Genomic DNA, 22,247 nt, shown 5'->3' with positions numbered 1-22,247 from the left:
GTAAACAGATTTTTCATTGAGGTGGGAAGCAAGGGCAGGGGTGGGTTTAGGACAACTGGGCAAGACTTTGGTTTGGTTGGAAGGGGATATCTAAAGGGCAGTTTAAGTGCTGATGGGGAAGGGAGCTGAGGACCAGAGAAAGAAGCAAAGAAATCTGTTCAGAGACATCATGGCTGGTCCTTAGACTGAGGAAGATAATAAAGGCTACAGCTAACATTTCTATGAACCAGAAATGGTGCTAAACTTGTGCATATATTCTGTCACTTTATCTGTGCAGCAGCCGTTAATACCCCCATGCTGTCACCCCCCGGTCAAGGTGAGAAACAGACCAAGAGCAACTCTCCCTAACTTGTTCCGTAGCCAGCAAGTGGGGAGCCTTGGCTGCAGTACTGACTTGAATACCAGAAGCGTTTGCCCTTGACCACTGGTTACCCAGCCTCTCATTTCTGTCTCCTTTATAAGGGATGCCCGAGGTTGCCAGTGCCCTAGATGGAAAATAACAAGAAAGCTGCAGACCTCACCCTTCTCCTGGGTGGCTTTTTCCAGCCAGTGGAGCCTCTTATCTGCTGCAGCCCAGGGTCTCCCTAGAGGGTCCTTTTTGGTACACAGTTTCAGAGGAACAGAGGGAAAAAACATGTTTGCCAGCAACTTCTCATGGAAGCAAAATAGGTCAAGCTCGCTCTTTTGGTCTCCCTTCACCTCTCCTGCCTTCATCTTTATCGCTCCCTAAGTGTGAGTGGATATCACTGATTACAGGAGACTGCTGCCTGCCAGGTAATGGAGGATGACAAAGATATTGTAATCCCTTTCCTTGACTTTAACTGGCAGGGGAGACCAACAGGGTTGTGGAATTCCTGATGAATTTCCCCAGCTCTAGAAGACCAAGGTCCTACTGTACTTAGCAGAAGGCTTGGGTTTGAAATGTATCAGGGTCTTTTTTTTTTTTTTTTAGACGGAGTCTCGCTCTGTCGCCCAGGCTGGAGTGCAGTGGCTGGATCTCGGCTCACTGCAAGCTCCGCCTCCCGGGTTTACGCCATTCTCCTGCCTCAGCCTCCCAAGTAGCTGGGACTACAGGCGCCCGCCACCTCACCTGGCTAGTTTTTTGTATTTTTTAGTAGACACGGGGTTTCACCGTGTTAGCCAGGATGATCTCAATCTCCTGACCTCGTGATCCGCCCGTCTCGGCCTCCCAAAGTGCTGGGATTACAGGCTTGAGCCACTGCGCCCGGCCGTATCAGGGTCTTGTTGCCCTGATCTGCTTTCCTCAGATAGATCAGTTAATTGTGGTGTGTGTTAAGTAGGAGCATATGTACCTCATTGTCTCTCACATGTTGGAAGCAATGAGTCCAGAGCAGTGACCTTTTTTCCTCTGCTAAGGTAACCACTCTGCCCTGTGTCTGCCCTTAGAGTGGCCTTCTGTCCTCCTTCAGCTTGTCCATGACCGACCTCTCGAAGTCCCGTGAGAACCTGTCTGCAGTCATGTTGTATAACCCCGGGTGAGTGAACAGCAGCATCTCCTTCCCTGTGACGATCACTTTTGCATTTATTGTGCCAACTCCATTATAGTCACAAGATAAAAATAAAACTTCTGCAACGGCGCCTCCTTATCAAATCAGCCGCCGTCATTTTCCGAGTTCCTTTCCAGCCCTTACTATATATGTGCATAATTTTACTTAGTTATAATCACAACATAAACAGTTTGCATTTTCTGATTTTTTGCTTAACAGCATAATAAGCATTATAAGGGTTGTTACAAGCTTCATTATCATTTTCATAACTGTCTAATATTTTAGAGTTGGCACTTTGATTACTCAGTGCATGATCCCTTTGGCTTACGCACTTTTATCTTATTTTATAAATTATTTGTAATAACAGAGGCCGCCTGATTCTTAGGCCATCCAGTAGAGCAGGAAATTATCTTTACTACTTCAAACACTAGGGGACTACTGAGAGTACAAATGAGAATGTTTTAAATGGACTTAGTGGCTGGGTGACCTTGGACAGTCAGCTTAACTCACGTCCTTAGTGACTTCATCAATAAAGTGACAGTGATAATGAAAATGCCTAAAAACAGGGAACTTTGAGGGCCCTTTTTGGTTGTGTGAGGTTCCATAGTTTTATCTTTCCTACCAGGATAATCTCATGTAAAATAATGGAGGTAAATCAAATGACTGAATAAGTGAGAAAAAAGTAACAAGAACAACATTGTCTAGAACTGTCATTTATTTAGTAATTACTGTATGCCAGGCACTATGCTAAGAACCTTGATCTTTTAATTCTCTTTTAGTTCTCACAAACCTATTTCCATTTTACATATGGGGAAATGTTTATACATTTGCTCTCCGTCAGTTTCACAGTCAGAGCTGAGGCATGTATCCAGGTCTATCTGATTCCATCACCCGTGCTTTGACTCTGCTACCTCCTGCCTTACTGCAGTTAGGAGACTGGTTCCATTTTCCATTACTCCCTCACCCTCAACCCTGAGATTTCTCGCAAACATCGAGCCATGTGCTGAAAGCCATTCACTCCTTCAGCCCAAGCCAATGTTCTGGTTTGTGGAAAGCAGACACCTGCAAGTAATTTCTTCAGTGTCATAGGAGGGATCTTTGATCACATTTCTGGATTCCTTATTTTATGGGCCAGCAAGCTAAAGCCCAAATCCAACACCTGCCTGAACTTAAGAAAAAAGCCAGGTAGTACAGCCCTGTGGCTGTGGACTCCTGGGCGCCCCCCTCTTTCCAGGATTTCTGGAAGCACCAGCAGTTGACTCCCTTGTGTCAGCCTTTGTCTTTCCCATTTGATCTTTCCATTTTGTTATATGGTCATTGAGGAAAGTTGTGCTCATTAAATAATTCTGTCCTGAAATCAGCCATGTCAGTCAGACCTCTGAAATGGGAGAACACTCTCAGAGCAACTAAATGATAAGTACTTCGGAAGGCACGTTTTGTTGTAGGTCTTTAACAGCAGTTTTAGCAGTTGCCTTTTATTGTGACTGAGATGGAATTGCTCATGTTTAAGTTTAATATAATACACAGATCTTTAGTGTTAATTTCAGCTTAAATGGTGTGATCTTGTCTCTTAAATATTGTTTGTCTAGTTAAATTGTCCTATGATATGAAGAATGCGGGCTTGGATGTGTCTCCTGGCCCAGGACCCAGTTAGTTAATCCTGGAATCCAGATACAACCGTTATTATCCTCCACAGTGGTGGTGCCTTTTAATCTGAAACCATTTGCTAATGTAATATGGCTATTGAATGTCTTTGGAAACCAAAACGTGATCTTCAGTCAGCCTTTCCTTTGCCACAGGCCCCTCTTTGCCTTACATGTACACATGGGATGGAAGTCTTTCTTTTTTCTTCATAAAACTTGGGAGAAAGTCTACCTCTCTTAAAAGTAATGTCATTCTTTGTTTTTAGATTTAAGTTCAAATAGTTTTTTTCAGTGTTTACAAAATGCAGGTCAAAGTGTACCAGTTTTCATCCTCAAAACTTTTCAATGACTTTCCATGGTCTAAAAAATAAAGTTCCAGCCTGTACCATGTCACGTGGGCTGTCCACTGTCTATGCTCGTCTGCGGGCTTCTCTCCAGGTGTTCTGAGCTCCAGCTTCCCACTGTTGTTTTTATTGGTCAGTTACAGGTGGACAAGCTTGTGCTTCTGGGGCTTTTCCTTTGCTAGTTCCAGAGACTAGGATACATTTTTGCCTGGCTACCTACTCATCCTCCAGGGCATAGTACAGACTATCTCTGCTGTGGAAGCGATTCCTGACTTTTCTTCCCCAAAACCAAAAATCAATGTCCCCTCTTCACTGTACATTACTCCATTTCTTTCCTCCTTATTTTGTCTTCTTTGTAACATACACTCATCTATCAACAAATCCTCTCTGAATGCCTTGTATGAACCAGTCAGGATTCTAGGACAGGGGCACCATTGCCAGTAATCCCGAGAAGGTCAGCTTGCATGCCTGTTGGAGGAGAGATACAATCAACAGATAATTTAAAAATAAATCCAGAAAGTGAAAATGAAATCAAATGTCTTAGGACACTGTTTGATCAGGTGTGGCTGCCTGAAGAAGGGATGTTTGGTCTGAGACTCACATGGAGAGAAAACGACACTCATAAAACAGAAAGGGGGAGAATGGAAAGCATTGAGACAGAAGGAGAAAGCAAGTGTGATGGCTTCAAAATGAGAAGTGAAGAGAGGGCCAGAGTAGATGGGATATAGTAAGCAAGAAGAGTGGTACAAGTGAGGGTGGGGAGGTCAAGGGCCAGCTAATGTAGGGCCATGCAGGCAATTGGAAGGGGTTTGACTGTTTTTTAAGAGAGCTGGCAAACCACTAGAATGATTTAAGCAAGGGAGTAACCTGAAAATGTACTTAATACAAATATTAGGATGTACGCCATTTGGAGAATGTGGCATAGAAGCCGGAGACCATTTAGAAAAAGCTATTTCCTCGGTCCAAGTGAAAGGTAATAGTGGCTTGGGTCTGCACTTCAGCCGTAGGGGTGGAGCAAAGTGGAATCAAGGAATTAAGAGTGACTCCCAGGATTCAGGCTTCAACAGCTGCTGCAGGTGGTACACTCTTCCCTGAGATGGGGGAGCCAGGGAGGGCAGGCCTAGGCTAGCAGTCGGGTAAGAATTCTGCTTATGTATATTTCCTGTTAGAATGGAAGCTTTTTAAGGTCAGGGGCCTTGTGTTACTCTTTTCTGTATAAGATGTCATTCACATAACATGCTTAATACAAATTTTGTAAACAGATTAAGAATAAAATTTTAGTAAGTCACATGAGTCCCTTTGGGAAAGGCTTTTAAAATTTCTTTGGGCATGGATGTTCCAAATAAGTGGAATGAGACATATTATGCAGAGGAATGTGGTTTTGTGGCTAATCTGTTTGCCTAATCCCAGGGGATACTGCAGTTACTTGAATAATCTCAAAATCATGTTCAGGATCTTTAAGCCATAGGTGGGAAGAGGGCCTCGTCTTGAAATGAAGAACTAGGCCAAGGCAATCAGAGAATTCAGGAGAAGCAATCTGTTTTGGACGGAATTACAGTTGGTTCTGGATGCATCTGACGCTGCCATTATGCAGCCTGTTCACCTGACTTCAAGTACACATGCTACCCCTTGCATTACTCATTGACACAAATGCAAATAAAAATTATTTAATACTTCATCATACTTTCTTTCTTTCTGGTTCCCAGACCCCTTCAACTTGCCACCTGCTGTAGAAAGTAATTGCCTATGAATTTTAGGTGCCTGAGGGGTGGGTTTCTAGGGCCCAATCTTCAGTTAACGTTCTTCTCCGTGGTAATGACTTTTAAGTGTATAGTTCAGTAGTGTGAAGTGCATTGACATTACTGTGCAACCAGTTTCATCTTGCAAAACTAAAACTCTGTACTCATTAAATATAATTTCCATTCCCTCCTTCCCCCAAACTCCTGACAATCAGCACTCAACTTTTGTCTCCATGAATTTAACCACTTTAGGTACCTCATGTGAGTAGAATCATACAGTGTGTGTCCTCTTCTCACTGGCATATTTCACTTAGCGTAATGTCTTTAGTTAAGGTTCATCCACAATAGAGCATGTGTCAGAATTTCCTTTCTTTTTATGACCAAATAGTATTCCATTGTATGGATAATACCACATTTTGTTTATCCATTCATCTGTTGATGGACTCTTTGATTGTTTTCGCCTTTTGGCTATTGTGAATAATGCTGCTGTGAACATAGGTGTCCAACTGTCTGTCGGAGTCCTTGTTTTCAACTCTTGTGAGTGCACACCCAGAAGTGGAACTGCTGGATCATATGGTAGCCCTATTTTTAATTTTCAAGGAACTGCTATGCTATTTTCTACAACAGCTGCACCATTTTGCATTCCCACCAATAGGGCCCAAGGGTTCCAGTTTCTCCATATCCTCACCAGCATTTGTGATTTTCTGTTTTTATAGTACACATCAAAATGTGTGTGAGGCAGTATCTTATTGTATTCTTTTCATCTTTATTTTCTTCTGTTTTCTCAAGTGTCCCACGTTGAAAATGGTATCTAAAAATATAGAAAGAAAATCTCAAAATGTAGTTCCCCCAGTAAGTATAGTAAATAAATGATTAACGTAAATCTATCCTGGATGGATTTCCTGATGATTACATGACCTCTCTCATGTTCTGCCAAGTTCAGTTCAACTAGCTCATTTGCATGTTTCTCAAAACCCAGTCAGTCCAAGGAGTGCCTGTAGCTAGGAAGAAGCATGATCATTCATCCTTGCATTGAAAGGCATTGCTCTGACTTCTCAGGAACTGGCTAGGCAGCACAAGTCCTGGAGAAGCTCACAAGGATCCTAGAGGTGAGGGCCTGAACTGAGGCAGCAGTGGGAGGAACCTAGAAGGGTGAGCTGCAGAGATAGTCAGGGCAGGAAGTCCTGAGGTTTGGATGATGAATTGGATATGGGATATAATGAAGGAAAAGATGTTGACTTGCAGTTTCTGGCTTCAGTAACTGGTTGGGTGCTACATGCCACTCAGCTGAAACAGAAATATGGCAGGAGGAGGAGCAGGTTGTCAGGAGGAAGGGAGGATAATGAGTACAACCTTGAAAAACTAGGCCCCGGGCCTTGAACTTTCTCCTGTAAGTGACTGTGACTCCGTCAGTGATCAGACACCCCATGGAAAAAGCTCGGGTTTGTGTGGCCTGTCAAAGGCGACATTTCTCCACTTGGAGGATGAAGGCAGATCCCCGTGTTGGATAAAATAGATGTTCACAGCCCTGCCATTTTACCTCATTCATTCAGTGGTGCTTGAGGGCCCATCATTTGTCCATCCCTGTGCTGGGGCTTGAGTGATTGAGACAGACCGAGGCTCAGTCATCTCGGAGCATGATTTAGTGAACAGGGAAGACACTTGTAAAGCCTGTCAGAAATCAGGACGGTGGTAGTATTATCTTTGCACATGCCAGACTTGGATGAGTTTGAAGGTCTTTAAATTAGGGCAAGCTGCACATGTCACCCCAGACCCATGCTCCCAATGCATCGCATCTCATTTTAAGTCACCTCCTAGGGCACCTATGTAGTCACCAAGCCCTGTGAGCAGTCTCGTAGCTTCAGCAGGTGACTAAGCCCTGCCGAGAAGTACGGAGTCTGGAGACCCTTAACCCCATGTTTGCCTTATCACCTCTCCAGGACAAGTTTTAACAGGAGTCAAAAGCATTGATGGCACCTCCTACTCAAACAGACTTGTTTGAGAGCTTTCTTCTGCTCTTTATTACTTTCCCCCCTCTTAGGCCACACTAGCTGCTGACCCTCTTAATTGTTGTGTAATACAAAGCAGGTGCTTATTGAATGTTTGCTTCCCTGCCCCCCCCAACATGCACAAACACACGCGCCTCCTGGCCTCCTCCTTCTCTGTGCTAAGCCCTCATGCTGGCTTCTGCCTAACGATGCTGGGCCTCCCCTCCCTTGCCCAGGTCCCTCTGCAGCCACCTGCTTTCCTGTAGGTTGAGTCATCACCCACTCTATCCCTTGGGAATTTTTTTCTTTCCCTAATTGGCTCCGCATGGGTGCTTTGTCTTCCTAGCACTCTTCCTCTTGTTGCCCCCACCTTCAGCAAGTATATAGCGATCTTTCACTCTAGGAAATCTTGTTGCCCATCACTACCAAGAACATGTAGGACAGATTTTTTTTTTTTCCTTAAATGGACAATGGGGTCAATACATGAGGAGCAGCAAATGTTGCAGAGCTCTGATTGGCATGGTTCCCACTGTGATTCCTGACTTTCTCTATCTGATGGCACAGGCAAGACTTGTGGGCCTGCCCCTGGAGTCCTGTCCCTGCCATGAACCTGAGGAAGGAGCTCACCACACCTCCTTAGCCCTTCCTGGTCACCCCCTCCTCCTCTTCTCAGCATCTGGCCTGCCCCCTCAGTACCTACCAGGTGGTGACTTCCAAGCATCAACTTGATCATCTCTGACTTTGTTCTCCAATGTTATTTTCAGTCATTTTCCACCCCAAACTTTATCCTCTGATTTACGTGGGTCACACCTCTCTCCAGGCCACTGCACCTGTAACACTGTCTGTGACTCCTTCCCCTTCTTCTTCCCTTGGTCAGTCATCTTCCTTTTTTAAGCTGAGCATAGAGTCGTATCCTTAGGAAGCTTTCTGTGCATTACCAGTTGGAGCTAAGTGCTTCCTGTGTATCCTCTCGCAGGCATTTTGTGCATTCGTGTGTCTTAGCTCTTTCCAAATTCGTTCATTTGATGTTTGTGTATTTAATTGATTTAGGCTTCTTGAGGGCAGGCACTGTCCCTCATTTACCTTTGAATCTCCAGAAGACCCCAAAGAATGGGCACCTCACAAATGTTCATTGAGCTTGTAGGTTTTGGCCAGCAGATGTGCTCTCAGCACAAAGGATGTGTCTGCCCTCTCACAGGTCTGCCCAGGTCTTTTGTTCGTGGTCCCTGTGCAGTTTCCTATCTCCACATTACTTGGCCCCTATCTTTGTGAGTCACTCACCCACACAGATGTGTTTCTACACATTTGGTGGCATTACAATGACCATACCTCTTGGTTTCTTTGGTATTGTGTAGACCTGAGTGTGTTCTTTGCAATTGACTGAAAAATTGCTGCGTGGTACTCAGTTTTTCCCAGAACAGAGCTCTCCAAAAGAATGACTGGTTTGCAAATTATTGTATCCAGTAAGCGCCAAGTTATCTTCAGAGCAGTGTGAATTTTGTCTTTGTTCAGTAGGCCATCTACTAATTTTCCAAACAGCCCATGTCTAAAAAAAAATACCCTGTGCTCTGAATTATAGTAAGATTTGCAGTTTTAAAAGCAAAGTTCTTGTTCCCCAAGAACATTATATCAGCCTGACTGGGCACATAGAGTTGGAACATAGTTTGGGAAATTACTGCTGGCCCACACCTCAAGCTCCCTGGAAGCCGTGATTTGTACGCACACATGTGTGATACTTGGTGCCAGAGAATTTTGGGATTAGGCAGAGAAGCCTGGTGACTTCCTTTGGGAGTTAGCTCCACGTTGGAGAGGTGCCCAGCCAGGGTCTTTGCCAGGAGATAATTTTCCTGCAGGGGAAACATTCCTCCTCAGCTGGTGCAGCGTCTTTCAGAAGAAACCAAGCCGACTGCTCGGGCCTCCTCTGCCTTGCTTTGAGACTGCAAACAGGCGGCTCATTTGGCAAGCTGCAGAAGCTTTCACAGCTTCTTCAAAGTGCTCAAAGCAAAATTAGATAACTTCCAAGCTCATTTCAGTCTTGAAAATAAAAGAATTTTTCACTGGCGCATTAGCCTCCTCTGAGCACTAACCAGTGGTGAGCCCATTTAAATGGATGTATTTGAATAATTAAATTCTAAAGAGGAGAAACACCTAGCTTTCAAACCCAGTTAAACTAAAAAATATCAAAAATCAGATCAAACCTGTATCTGGCGAGCCATTGGAGGAGCGTCATCCAAGGAGTGCAGCAGCCTGAGGGGGTTTGGTTAGCATCAGGGCCAGTGCAGACCCCGCAGCCACGGAAGGCCCCTAACTCAGAGGATGGTCTGAAGTTACCGATGATCGGGGAAGAAGGCGGATGAGTAATACTTAAATGTATTTTTTACTTTAATGTGTTCATTATGGGAAATTGAGAAATCACAAGCAAAAAAAAAGAAGTGACTGCAGTTAACATGTTACTGTACCTTCCAGCCTATACCCCTGTTTCTTCCACTGTCCATCTTTCTTTGTCTCTGCCTCTCCTTGTGTAGATGTACACACACATTTATGTATGTGCACACATTTATATATATACATTTATATTTTATATCTTGTGCCAAGATGGATTAATATTGTAGATGTACACACACATTTATGTATGTGCACACATTTATATATATACATTTATATTTTATATCTTGTGCCAAGATGGATTAATGTTGGACTTGCAAGTTTTTTGCACTTATTATTTTTTTCTTTCATAAATTCTTTCACATTATTTTAATGTCCATATGATATTCCATTGTATGACTGTTCGCTACCTCAGCGCTCTCCAGCCTTTTTGGCCCCATGGACCAAGTTTCGTGGAAGATGGTTTTTCCAGGGACAGGGACAGAGGAGGGGGATGGATGGTTTTGGGATCAAACCCTTCCGCCTCAGATAATTAGGTGAGTCTCGTAAAGACCGCACAACCTAGATCGCTCGTGTGCACAGTTCATGATAGGGTTCGCGCTCCTGTGCAAATCGAATGCTGGTACCAGTCAGCAGCCTGGGGATTGGGGACCCCTTCCATACCTTATTTAACTTCTATTGGTAGGCATTTTGTTATCTCATTTTTAACTATCACAAGTTATTGGGCTGAAGAGCTTTGTAGCTAAATCTTTGCATTTTGCCATGATTAATTCCTCAGTGGGGAGGAAGTAGTAGTAGAATGGCCAGGCCAGAGTGCATATAGTTTTAAGGCTCTCGCTGCATATTCACAAATTATTCTACAGAATGTTTATATATATATTACCACCATTCCCACTGGTAGATGAGACTATCCTTTTTATTTTGTTTTTCAAGCTGAAAATGGGCCTTCTTAGAGTGTTGAATGTGTCAATATAATTACGCCCTCCTAGACACAGTTCTAGGCTGTATTCACAGGCCCTAGAGTCTAGGGAATCTGGCAAACAGTGGCTATCTCTAAAAGCAAGCCCTGGGCATCCTGGTCATCAAGAAAGACTCACCAAGCTCCTAATTCGTTCTGTGCTGAGTTACTTGCTATACTAGAATGCTCTATGAGATTAGCATCAGCCTTCCTGGTACTTTCAGATTAAGAATGGAAATGGATTTCTGGAATATAAAGCTGGAAAGAACTAGATTCCAAATGAAGAGTCCTGGGATTTGAATACAAAAAGCCAACGGCACCAAAGTGATAGTAAGGGCTTCTCCCCAGATGACAACAATTATATGAAAGGAAATAGTTTCATTTTCCTCCCTGTGTCCCACTCCTTCCCTATTTCTTTCATATCTTCCTCCCTCCCTCCCTCTCTCCCTTCCTTCTTCACCTCCTTTCTGCCTTCACTAAACTGGGAGGATGAATACATCACATTAGGGAGAAAGTAAGAAGACACCAATAACAGGGGTATGCCCATTGTTGTACTGAGCCTTAGCTTTGCTGTCCATGACTGCACACTTCCAGAAAACAGACATAGAATCTAGTTTGTTGTTTACTTAGTGCACAGCAGCATCCTTGGAACGTAGATGTCTAATAAACATGAACTAAGGGGAATGCACTTTTCCCCTTTGCTTTCTAACAATGTAGAAGGGGCTTCAGAAATAGAATCTACTGGTAGCTGGAGATATTCTCAACAAGGTTTGCACCTTCATGTGAGGTCATGGTCCCCACTGCGTGTCCTGGGAGGGAAGAAGACCACATTCCCTTGCAAGCACACTTTTCTCTCCTCTTCTCGCTCACTCGCTGCTACTTTATAAATTGTCTTATCCTTTTTTTTTTTTTTTTTCTTACTGACCTTGAGCATGGACATTTTATACATGGAGTTGGCAGTATTTATGTTGCTGGTAATTTGGTAGTTAGCCTGTGTTTTAGTTGATGGTTATTTACTGTGTTTATCTCTGCTGGTTTATTTTATTGGGCCTTGCCATTTTTCAAAAGTTTAGTTTGCTGCAAGGCTGGTTTCTTCTCCAGTTTTTGGTCTCAGTTGTTTTGCATTTTTATGGACCATTTACTAACTTTACAGTTGGCTATAGATTGCCTTAAATAGCTTGTTAAGATACACAATCTTGGGGAACATGTGATGAAAGCAACTGAAAGAAGTGGGCTTCTTCCTCCATTAACTGAGATTAGTGTTAATTACAGACTTTGCTTTCTTCCTTTTGTCCTTGAATATTATTCCACTGTGAGCCACTTTAACTGAAGAGCTTCAGGTGTTTTCTGTTTTCAAAGTAGGTGGGGAGATGAGCCCTTGAATTCAAAGAACAATGTGCCTTTATTCAGTTACTTCAGATTGTATTGTCTGAGTGGTAGGATGCATTTTGCTTCAGCCATTTTATAACCGTGCAATCGAAAGCTGAATTGTCAAGGTCAGCTGAGCAAATGAGACTGTTCTGGTGAAATGATGAATGGCAGTTATAGGCAATGGTGGGAGAAAGAGGTTTCCTCCTAGCCCTACATGACAGCATGATTTTCCATGGCAGTAACATATTAACTTGATTACATGTCAGCGGCTCTGTAATTTGTTAACTCATTTGATTAGAACATGTTGCTAATTCAGTCAAGGTTTCCAGTTGTACACATTCATTTTTGCTTCTGGGTCTTTGCATATGCTATTTTCTCCTCCTAGAACACTTGTCCATTTGTCCACTGGTTCTTCACATAACTAAATCTTACATGGTCTCCAAAATCTCCATTTAAATGTCACTTCCTCGAAGAGGATTTACCAAACGCAATCCAAATTTTACCTCCTGGCCTACTTATTCATAGCATCCTCTATCTTTTCTTGTTAACACTTTAAGTAGTTGGTGATTATATCTGTTTGTGCAATTGTCTACTCTTGGTCTCTGTATTTAGTGGTAAGTGAAAGAGTCTGGTTTTCTCAGTACTGTATTCTGACTTCTGAGTAGGTGTTTAAGGGAATAATTCTTGACTGAATGTGTGTATGTGTGAACTGTTTCCAGACAAGGAACTAAGGAACTTCCATACCGTCCTTTTATCACAGATCATGACTCTTAACCTGGAATGGCTGGCTTCCAAGTCAGTGACACCATATGTTTAGTCACCAGCAGCAACTCCCATATCTCATGACCTAAGGTTAATTGTCATCATTGTTGGAAATAAATGGAAATGAACCACAGATTGATAGAAGCAAAGCAGAAGTAAAACAGTTGCTGTACTCAGTATAGATTAAACAAAATTTTTTAAACAGGTAGTTACTCTCATTATAAAGTGAAATGCTTATTATAAAAAGTAACAGATTCAGAAATGAATAAAGTAATCACAAGTATTCATAATCTTTTCACCAAGAAAAAAATGATTGGTTTACATTTGTAATGTTTGCTTATATTTTAAGTACATATATTTAAGTGTACATCAAATATTGTAATTGTGCATTATATAGAGTATTTAAAAAAACAGAATTGAGGTTGCACTAAATATACAGTTTCTACTTTTTTTAAACATTTTATTGTGTGCTTTTTCTCACACCATTGAATATGATTCTTCATTTTATGTTTATATCATCACTGATTTAACTTTTGACTAATCATTAAGGACATTCAGAACTATTTCCTTTTTTTCCCATGTAAATTGTTGGTAACATTTCAATTAATTCTTTATATAAATCTTGGTCTACCTTGTTATTTTGTCAGCTAAATCCACACCCAGAATTCTTTTTTTGGTGGCAGCTGCTGCTTAAATTAAAGCCACATGGGGAGGAATGAGGAGGGAAACGTCAGGGAGAGAAGTAAGGAAAGGAAGGAATATACCACTGCGTCAGATACCTAGAAAAGAAAACGCACTGCAACAGAGAGCTGGGCGTGGCGGACAGGCTGGTGCCCCGAGACCCCTGGCAGCCCTGGTCTGAGATACTGAGGCGCACATCTCAGCATTGCCTGGTTAGGGGTGTTGGCGTGTTGTCTTTCTCTTGTGCGATCTCAGAGGTGCTCGCGTGTGTCAGGTGGACTTGCAAAGCTCTTCACTTCAACAGTGTATCATCATGGCAGAGGAACTGCAGTGCCTTTTATGAGTCTTCTTTGCATCTTCAAGTTTCCCTTCTCTGTTCTCTTTTCCCTCTACCCACAAATGTGCACAGTGTTTCTTTCCTTAAACCAGCCTCTTCTTGGGCCACCCAGTATAGACCTCACCAAAATAGTTTTTCAGGATAATTTCCCATGTACATTTCCAACAATATGAAATTGTGTACATAAATCATGGTACATCTATGTTATAGAATTCCATGATATTAAACTATGTTGTAGAATAATAATCATTTGGTGATTTGTCCAAGGTGTATATTATGAGGAGATGATTAAAAAATAGACTCTCTGGTAGGCTTTTCTCTGTGAGTGCATCTTTATGGCCGGAAAGGTTGAGGGCTGGGAACAAAATAAAGGAGTCATGGTGCGAGACACTTACCTGTGTTTTCCAAATTTTTTGCAGTGAATTATTCTAAACATGGGAGTGTGCAGGGTATTAAAAGTTATTTCTTATGGCAAAGAGACGGACATCGGTTGACACCGTCTCACCCAGGTGGTCTGTAACTCCTTGTCATTGTGTTTCTGGCTGTCAAGCTCATGCCACTGACCTCAAAACACTACCCACAGCAATCATTGGTTGAAACCTACTCTGTGCCTTACAAAAAGCCCTCAAGATACACAGTCAGCCAAGGTGGGGATCTCCGTCCTCTGAAAACCCCAGTGGAGGGGGAGACAACCTCTGCCCTCTGTGACCTGTAAGGCCCTGGATGGTGTCCACCCTAGCTCTCTCTTGGGCCATGATTCTTCTCCTGTGGCCACCCTCCCTTGGTTTCTTTTCCTGTTGGCACCATGTGGTCCTTCTGTACTTCCATTGTCCTGCACACATCCCCTCCTGGCCTGTGGCCTGGCTCGTCTCTCATGTTGGCACCAGATGCATCGTCATGGCCACTCACTTCCTTCGTGCAGCTCTCTCCCGAGTGTCCTCTTCCCAGTCCTTCCTCTTCCCCAGCTTTATGCTTTTTCAGAGTACGTATCTCACGGCATACTCACTCTGTATTAGTGAGCTCAACCCCACACTGGTATAGAGGTTTATGAGGGAAGAGACTTGATTTCTTTTGCTGAGACCACAGTGCCTAGGAGAGTGCCTGGCATGTTGACTAGGTGAATTATGGGTGAGTGAACCAGCAGTTTCTGAAAGTCCTGCTCCGTGCTGTGATAGAGGACTCATGGGCGGGGGCGGCGGAAGAGAAGCTTGCTCAGGAAGGTGCCCTCGAGAGTGTGTCATCTGGACCTTTAATATTCTGCTCACAGTCTAACTTCCCTGTTATTTCTCACCACTTCTTATTTAATTGGAGCAGTAGCCAACTGAGGCTCTGTACAGCTTCCTCTGTGTACCTCTCATTTGTCTTCCTTCTCCTATTTTTCTTCCACTGGATTTTCCCCCACCCACAACACTATGCTCATCACAGTTCCATCCATTTTTCAAGGCCAAGCTCAGACAACACCTCCTCTGCAAGGCTTCCTCTCATCCCTGTAAATGCTGTCCCTCCACCCCATCTCCTGTTGAAAACATGCCCTTTCCCATTGGCCTCCTTACATTGTGTGTGATCGATACATGAGCATGCTTCCTTTCACTCTGTTTCACTCACTTAAGAGTACCCAAAGGCATGCTGTCCATTCTTTATTCCACTCAGAGTCCTGCCTGTTCACAGCAGGTGCCAGGACAAGTTTTATTGTATGTGTAGAATGCGTGGCTGAAGGAAGTGGAAGGAAAATTATGTGGTGCATTCTTCTGGTTTGTCCAATGGAAAGAGATATATTTTGCAATATTGGATCATTTTTAACTTTTGAGAGGCTCCTTCTGGGATAAAAAGTACCATGGTTTGGTTGAGAAGGTAAGATAGAATTCCGGGCTGGGTAGAAGAATGGATGAGAAGTTGGAAGAGGTGGGCTTGAGTCCTGACTCTCAAAAGGAGGTCACCTGGGCCCTCTGTCTCACACTCTGTGGGCCTCATTCTCCTGGCCTGTAAAATAGGATGGAGGGGCAGGGGAGGCGGGGTGTGTATGAGTCCAGTGTATGATCTATCTCAAGTCCTTATCAAGTTCAGACTGCCTGTGATCCTCTCGCTTGATTAGGAAAACCTCTGGGTTTCACATCTATGTTCCTAGCTGTCATTTTCAGAGCAAGTTATACCACTGCTGTGAGAAATAGGCCGGGGAGAAACTTAGTGAAAATGCTTATGATATCAAATTTTATTATTTTTTTAAAAACCAATCCTTGTTTCTTAGGGCACTTTCCATTTGGAATGCAAAAGGCTTAAGACCGGCTCCTTGGAAAGTCTTTAGTGAGTACCTTCTAGACCAGGGATTTGGAAATTTGTTAGAAAATCATTCCCAGAGTGCTTTGAATTTTTAAGTTACAAACTCTGAGGTTTATTTAAGAGGGTTTAATTTCACAACCTTCTAGATTAAATTGCATTGTGAGACTTCTTGTCTCCCACCCCCATCTTGATACACACACCTTGAATTGTAATTTTATGTAAGTCCACCTACTGTGGGATACCCTGACAATGATTTGGAAAAAGGATGAGAGGGAGTGAATAGTGTAGAAATTCCAATGGTGTCTACCAAACAGCTATTCCTAGCTTTCTAATGAAAGTTTGCTGAGAGCTGATTCACATAGGAAAGACTTCAGGGCCTTTCCATGAAGAGTTGGAAACCCGATGGATGGCTGGGTTCTTCTTTTCTTCAGTCTCCCAGAGCCTACCCTGGGTGAAATAACTGCTTTCTGCTTAGCCTTCAAGGAACATCTAGAATGTTAGGGTTTGCAAGGTTGGGAAGAAGATTGGATAGGACAAGCACAAACCCCCTCACCCAAATTCAAACTTTCTCTTTAGTCTTTAAGATCCTCTCGTCTCCATGGGATTCACTCACTTGTGAGGTGCCTGAGATGACTCAAGTTTCCTAGGGGATGGTAGTGTGGTGAAAAGGTCAACATTTTTGTCTAAACCATTGAAGAACCCTCTGTAGTTGGAACCTAAACCCTAGTGAAGCATCAGGGAAAGGTGAAACATCATCCACTGAGTTCTAGTGCTTTTCTAGTTCCTTACCAGATCTGGACTGAGGAATACCACTGAGCATTCCAGGCACAAGGCCGGGAGTTCTTTCAAAGATGACATATGCTTGATGAGAACTATCTGCATAATTTGCAGAGTTCGGTACCTGTTGAAAGTTGGGCCTCTTGTTCTAATATCATTGCGAATTTAAAGGTGGCCACAGCAGAGCATCAAGTATGGGACTTGTCTGAGCACAGGGCCCTGTGCAGCTGCATGGGTCGCACGCCCATGAAGTAATCCCTATATTTGACAACAACCTAAAAGTCACCTAGGAAAAAGCCAGGCCTACACATTGACCAAGAAGTTTTTCCTTATCTGATCCTATGCCCACTGAGATAATAGAGTAATATCCATGCCAGGGACTTTACCAATATGACTGTCTCATAGGGAGACCGCCTCTGTTGCCAGGGTGTCTCCCTTCCATGCATGTTGTGGGCTGGACTCAGCTTCCGTTACCCTCCCTATCTACCTGCACTGCAACTGCCTGCTCAAGCATTGACTGGACCTGGGTAGTCATACTCTGTTTAGAAAGTGAAACGACATCATAGGTACAACATGAATGACTATGAAGACACACAAGGATGCAGGTGTTTATGCTTTCAGTTCATTTAAATCTTCCTCATTTCTCTCTCCTCCCTCCTTCCTCCGTTCCTCCCTCTTTATGGTATAAGCTGAGACATTCCCACTCGCTCATTTTTTTATTGCCGATGATAACAGAAAGATTAATTGAAATATGTGCAGTTATACGTAAAAATGATAGATCTCTTTTAATGTAAAAGAAAAGGCTATCTCTGATTAAAAAATAATAGGTTGTATGCTGTCCTGTCCTTTTTTTGTTGGACTTAACACAGTAAGTATACTTCCAAGTGTCATTTTAAAATGCTAAAAACACCTGCAAAAATTACATCCTTTGTGGTTTCCTTTTAGTTATAACATTTGGGAAATTAGAATAGGGGGCCATGATAATTCCAGTAAAGTAAGATAATGAATTACACATATTTAAAATGAAGCCACCTTCAAATACAATTATTCTTGATGTTCTTTCCTTGATAATGACACACTCACATTTATATTTTACAATCTACTGAGGTTTATTATCCCAAGTAATTATCATTGATTATGGAAATAGGTGCATTTTGGAGTATGATTATTAAATATGTAATATTTAACAGAAGTGATCTAATGTGAGCAGCAACTCATATCACTGCATATCTAAAAATACTCTCTAACTTTGGAATGACTCTCCCCTCATACTGTTTGTGATTTAAGACTGAACATCTTTGTGGTATTTTTTGTTTGTTTTTTAAATGTTACTCTTATTTTTGAGGAAACAGGTATCATTGTTTACCAAAGGTATTTTGCTTTCAGTAGAAAACAACCAAAGTTTCTACCTATTTAGAGACTGGTCACAGAAAGGAAATCACAAGTCTTCATTAAGAATTAAAATGGTATTCTCTCTCTGATTTCTGACTCAGTACTTTACAGTACTACTTTCAGGGGCCAGAGCAATGGCCTCAAGCACCTGGTCTTGACAGCTTCCCTTAATGCACATACTTCCCTTTCTCCATCCCAATAAGTGAAGGCTTCCCCTAAGGATGACCTGTGATTTCACCAACCCGGAGACTCTTAGATCCTCCTCCAAGCTGCTCCAGACCATCCTTCCTCTGCCCACTGGAGCACTTCTGAGCCTCACTTGGGACATCTGCCTGTCCCGCTTTTTGCCTTTCGCACTCTTTGCCTGTCTGTACTGTTGCCTTCTCCTCCCCTTCCAGACATTTCCTTCTAAGCCTTTCATCATTCTAAGTTGTGATATTATCTTCAGTGATTCTTTGAAACTAACTCATCCTGCAATCTAGTTACTTAAATAGCACTCCCTTCTTCAGCCTGGAGACTTTCTTTGATTTCTCACTTTTCCTGTAAGTCTTGTCTTGTCTCCATTTACTTCCCTATCCAATTAAGTCCCTCATCTCCAGCACTTGAGCCATCTGCTTCCCAGATCATCAGATGGTCCTTCTGTTCTTCCACTTATGTGAGTCCCATTGATTCTAGAACCATTGCGCTATCTCCCTGCCCTAAGCCTATATCTAGACATCTGAGCTCAGTGCAACGGAGAAAACCACATCAACACAGAGATCAGTGCCCCTGTAAATTAAGTCTCTAAGCTTGAATGATGCCCAGCCAGGCCTTTCTGCTCATTTCCTCCATCAGTTCTCTTGCCCACTGGCCTCTTCATTATTAGAAATAATTTTCCTGACTCTTTTACTTCTAACCCCTCCATTATTTCTCCTCACTCTTATGAAGAGGAGTCATTAGGCAGAGGAGCTTGTTTCTGACTCCGTATAGAACACAGGAGTCCTAAGAGAGCAGCACCTTTAAATCCCACGTCTGCTTTGCATTCATCCTTTTCTTCTTCTTCCTGTCCCAATGAAAGAACTCCCCTTTTGCCTTTCTCAGACTAACTTCCCCTACCTGTACTATGGATCCTATAGGATTAATAGCTAGTATTTATTAACTAAGTTAATAGTGGTTGTGAGTACTCTTGTTGGATCCTCTCACCAACTGAGAACTAAGATTATTTTTGAGCCTGTGTTCAGATGAGGAAATTGAGGCATAGGAAAGTTGAGAGATTGTCCCATGGTCATATAGGAGCCAGAATTTGGTCTGGGCTGGCACCTGTGCCCGAACCCTTGCTCTCACCCATGGTGCTACCCTTTCCTTTCCTGCCCGCTCAGAGACCTCTCTGTCCATCAGATATTCCCAGCCTCTTTCCAGTTTTTCACTCAATCTCTCTGTCTCCTGCTTTTTCATACAAGGATTTATGAACAAGTTCATACAAGGATTTATGAACAAGTTCATACAAGGATTTAGGCACAAGTCTATTTCGTGTGTTAAAATGAGCACCCATTCTCCTAAAACCACCACCTTCCCTTTATAACTAAACCTACCAAGAAAGCACTCTACTATATTTACATTCACTGTCTCCAGTTTCCTCTCACTCACTCCTCAGACCTCTGCAGTTCAGCCCCAGCCCAGCAAAGGTCTCTCCAAGATGAACCTCCACATAGCGAAGGTCATTGGGTATTCCTTGGGCTCTGCATTTTACTTGGCATTCCTGGATTATTCCATGCTACTGATCTCTTTCTCTTTCTTCAGACACCCTCTTCCCTCTGCTTTCATATGTCTGCCCTTCCCTGATTTTTCTCTGTATCTCTAACTGCTCACTCCCAGCCTCATTAGAGGGCCATTTATCTCTGCCAGTCACTGCGAAGTCTGTGATCTTTCTGACTTCGCAGTAAGCTCCTTTGTTTTCCTTCTGCACGTGTGTCTTGGGTAACCTCACCCACTCTTGGGGCTCCAGTTCTTGTCTACATGCCAGTGAAGGCCAAGTCCACATCTTCAGCCTTGATACCTGCTTATGGCATGTATCGTGCTGCCTGTTGGACATCTCAGTTGGATGACCCTTTGTAAACACTGGCTTCTGTGTGTGTAAAACTGAACTTACCTTGAAAGCAGGACAGAGAAGAAATTAAAATTGTAGGCTCTAGAATCAAACCCAATTCTGCCAGTTACTAGTGACGTTGCCATTTCTCATGTGTGAAATGATAACAGTGACCTCACAGTCACTGTGAGGATTAAATTCACAGTACCTAGAGCAGTGCCAGGTATAGAGTGAGTCCCCTGTGGTCGTTAGCTTCAGTGAGTGTCAACCGCTGCCCTGGCCTCTCCCACCTTGAGCGCCAGCACTGCTACAGCTGCCACTCCCCAGCCCCCCCGCCAACTGCTCTCCTCATCTCGGTGAACCATAGCAGTGCGAGGCAACACTCAGCCCCTGGTGTGTCCAGGTGCCAGGCAGGCATCTTACATGTCGCGTCTCACTTGATCCTGGCTATAGCCCTTTGAGGTGGGGCCTGTTACTTTCTTCAGCCTCTATAGCAATGAAGCATCCAAGGTTAAATAACTTGTTCATGGTCTCAGAACACTAGAATTTGTATTCACACCTGCTGATCTCTGGACTCAGTCTCTTTGTAATTATGTTCTGCCTTCCTACCCCCTATAGGAGTTGGACAGAAACCTGAGGGTCATCTTTGCCTTTTTCTTTCTTTTTACCACCCCCACCAAAATGCCACCAGTTGCCAAGTTTTGTCAGCTCGACCTGCTGAGTATCAGGAGAGAGCTTCACTTCTTTTTTTTTTTTTTTTTTTTTGAGACAGAGTCTCTCTCTGTCGCCCAGGCTGGAGTGCAGTGGTGCGATCTCCACTCACTGCAAGCTCCGCCTCCCGGGTTCCCACCATTCTCCTGCCTCAGCTTCCCGAGTAGCTGGGACTACAGGCGCCGCCACCGCGCCCGGCTAATTTTTTGTATGTTAAGTAGAGACGGCGTTTCACCGTGTTAGTCAGGATGGTCTCGATCTCCTGACCTCGTGATCCGCCCGTCTCGGCCTCCCAAAGTGCTGGGATTACAGGCGTGAGCCACTGCGCACTTCTTTATCCTCGCACCAGGCTAATAAATTCTGGTTTTAATATCTAATGTGACGTTGTAACTGAGCACCTACTTTTTTTTTTTTTTTTTTTTTTGAGGTGGAGTTTTGCTCTTGTCTGCCAGGCTGGAGTACAGTGGCGATATCTCAGTTCACTGCAACCTCTGCCTCCCGGGTTCAAGCCATTCTCCTGCCTCAGTCTCCCGAGTAGCTGGGATTACAGGTGCCCGCCACTACACCTGGCTAATTTTTATATTTTTAGTAGTGACGGGGTTTCACCGTGTTCACCAGGCTGGTCTCAAACTCCTGACTTCAGGTGATCCACCTTCCTCCCAAAGTGCTGGATTACAGGTGTGAGCCTCTGTGCCTGGCCAACTGAGCACCTGCTTTTTAAAAATTGAGCACGATGTCAGGTACTGTGCTAGGCAAGAGGCTACAACAGTCTGTAAGAGAGATGTGGTCCCTGTCCCCTCCAGGCTCCTGATCAGTAAGTGACAGTCAGTGTGTCACACCTGAGCATGGGGTTCTGAGCCCAGAATTTGGTAGTACCTAGGATCAAGGCAAACAGTTGACTTGGGTCCTGCTCTGTCATCTACTTAAGTTTCTACCACTAACTTGTCTCTGTCTTCTTGTATTGCTCCTGCACCCATCTGTTTTCTACAGAACACCAGGAGTATGTGTTCTTCAACAGTCCTGGCCCAAGACATTTTTCTGCCACCTCCTTTAAGATCAAGTTCAGAGTCATTAACGTAACATCCAAGGCTCTTCACTGTCCGGCTTCTGTTGTCCTCTTGAACTTCATATCTTGCCACCTCTCCTATAGCAAGCCCACATCTGATTTTATTAGCTTTCTTTGAGTTTCTATATCATGCAAGAGAAAGAATGACCCAGATTAGATATATGCTTCTTCAGGAAGCTCTGCTTGATCCTAGGTACTACCAAATTCTGGGCTCAGTACCCCATGCTCATATGTTGACACTCT

General features: G+C 43.4%; 1 protein-coding gene across 4 annotated transcripts in view; it reads left to right on the top strand.

Moving 5' to 3' along the window:
* The window catches only part of KIF16B (kinesin family member 16B), a 307,106-nt gene that overhangs the window by 170,975 nt on the left and 113,884 nt on the right, over positions 1 to 22,247 (top strand). For all 4 annotated transcript variants that reach the window (XM_025400350.1, XM_025400349.1, XM_025400348.1 and 1 more), the window contains exon 17: positions 1,408 to 1,496. In XM_025400350.1, coding sequence (XP_025256135.1) covers positions 1,408 to 1,496 — 89 coding nt within the window. The remainder of the gene's footprint in view (positions 1 to 1,407; positions 1,497 to 22,247) is intronic.

This window comes from Theropithecus gelada, chromosome 10 (assembly GCF_003255815.1).
Source record: "Theropithecus gelada isolate Dixy chromosome 10, Tgel_1.0, whole genome shotgun sequence".
NCBI classification, from domain to species: Eukaryota; Metazoa; Chordata; class Mammalia; order Primates; family Cercopithecidae; genus Theropithecus; species Theropithecus gelada.
The sequence above is the reverse complement of the archived record's forward strand: the minus strand, read 5'-3'. Positions and strand labels throughout refer to the sequence as shown.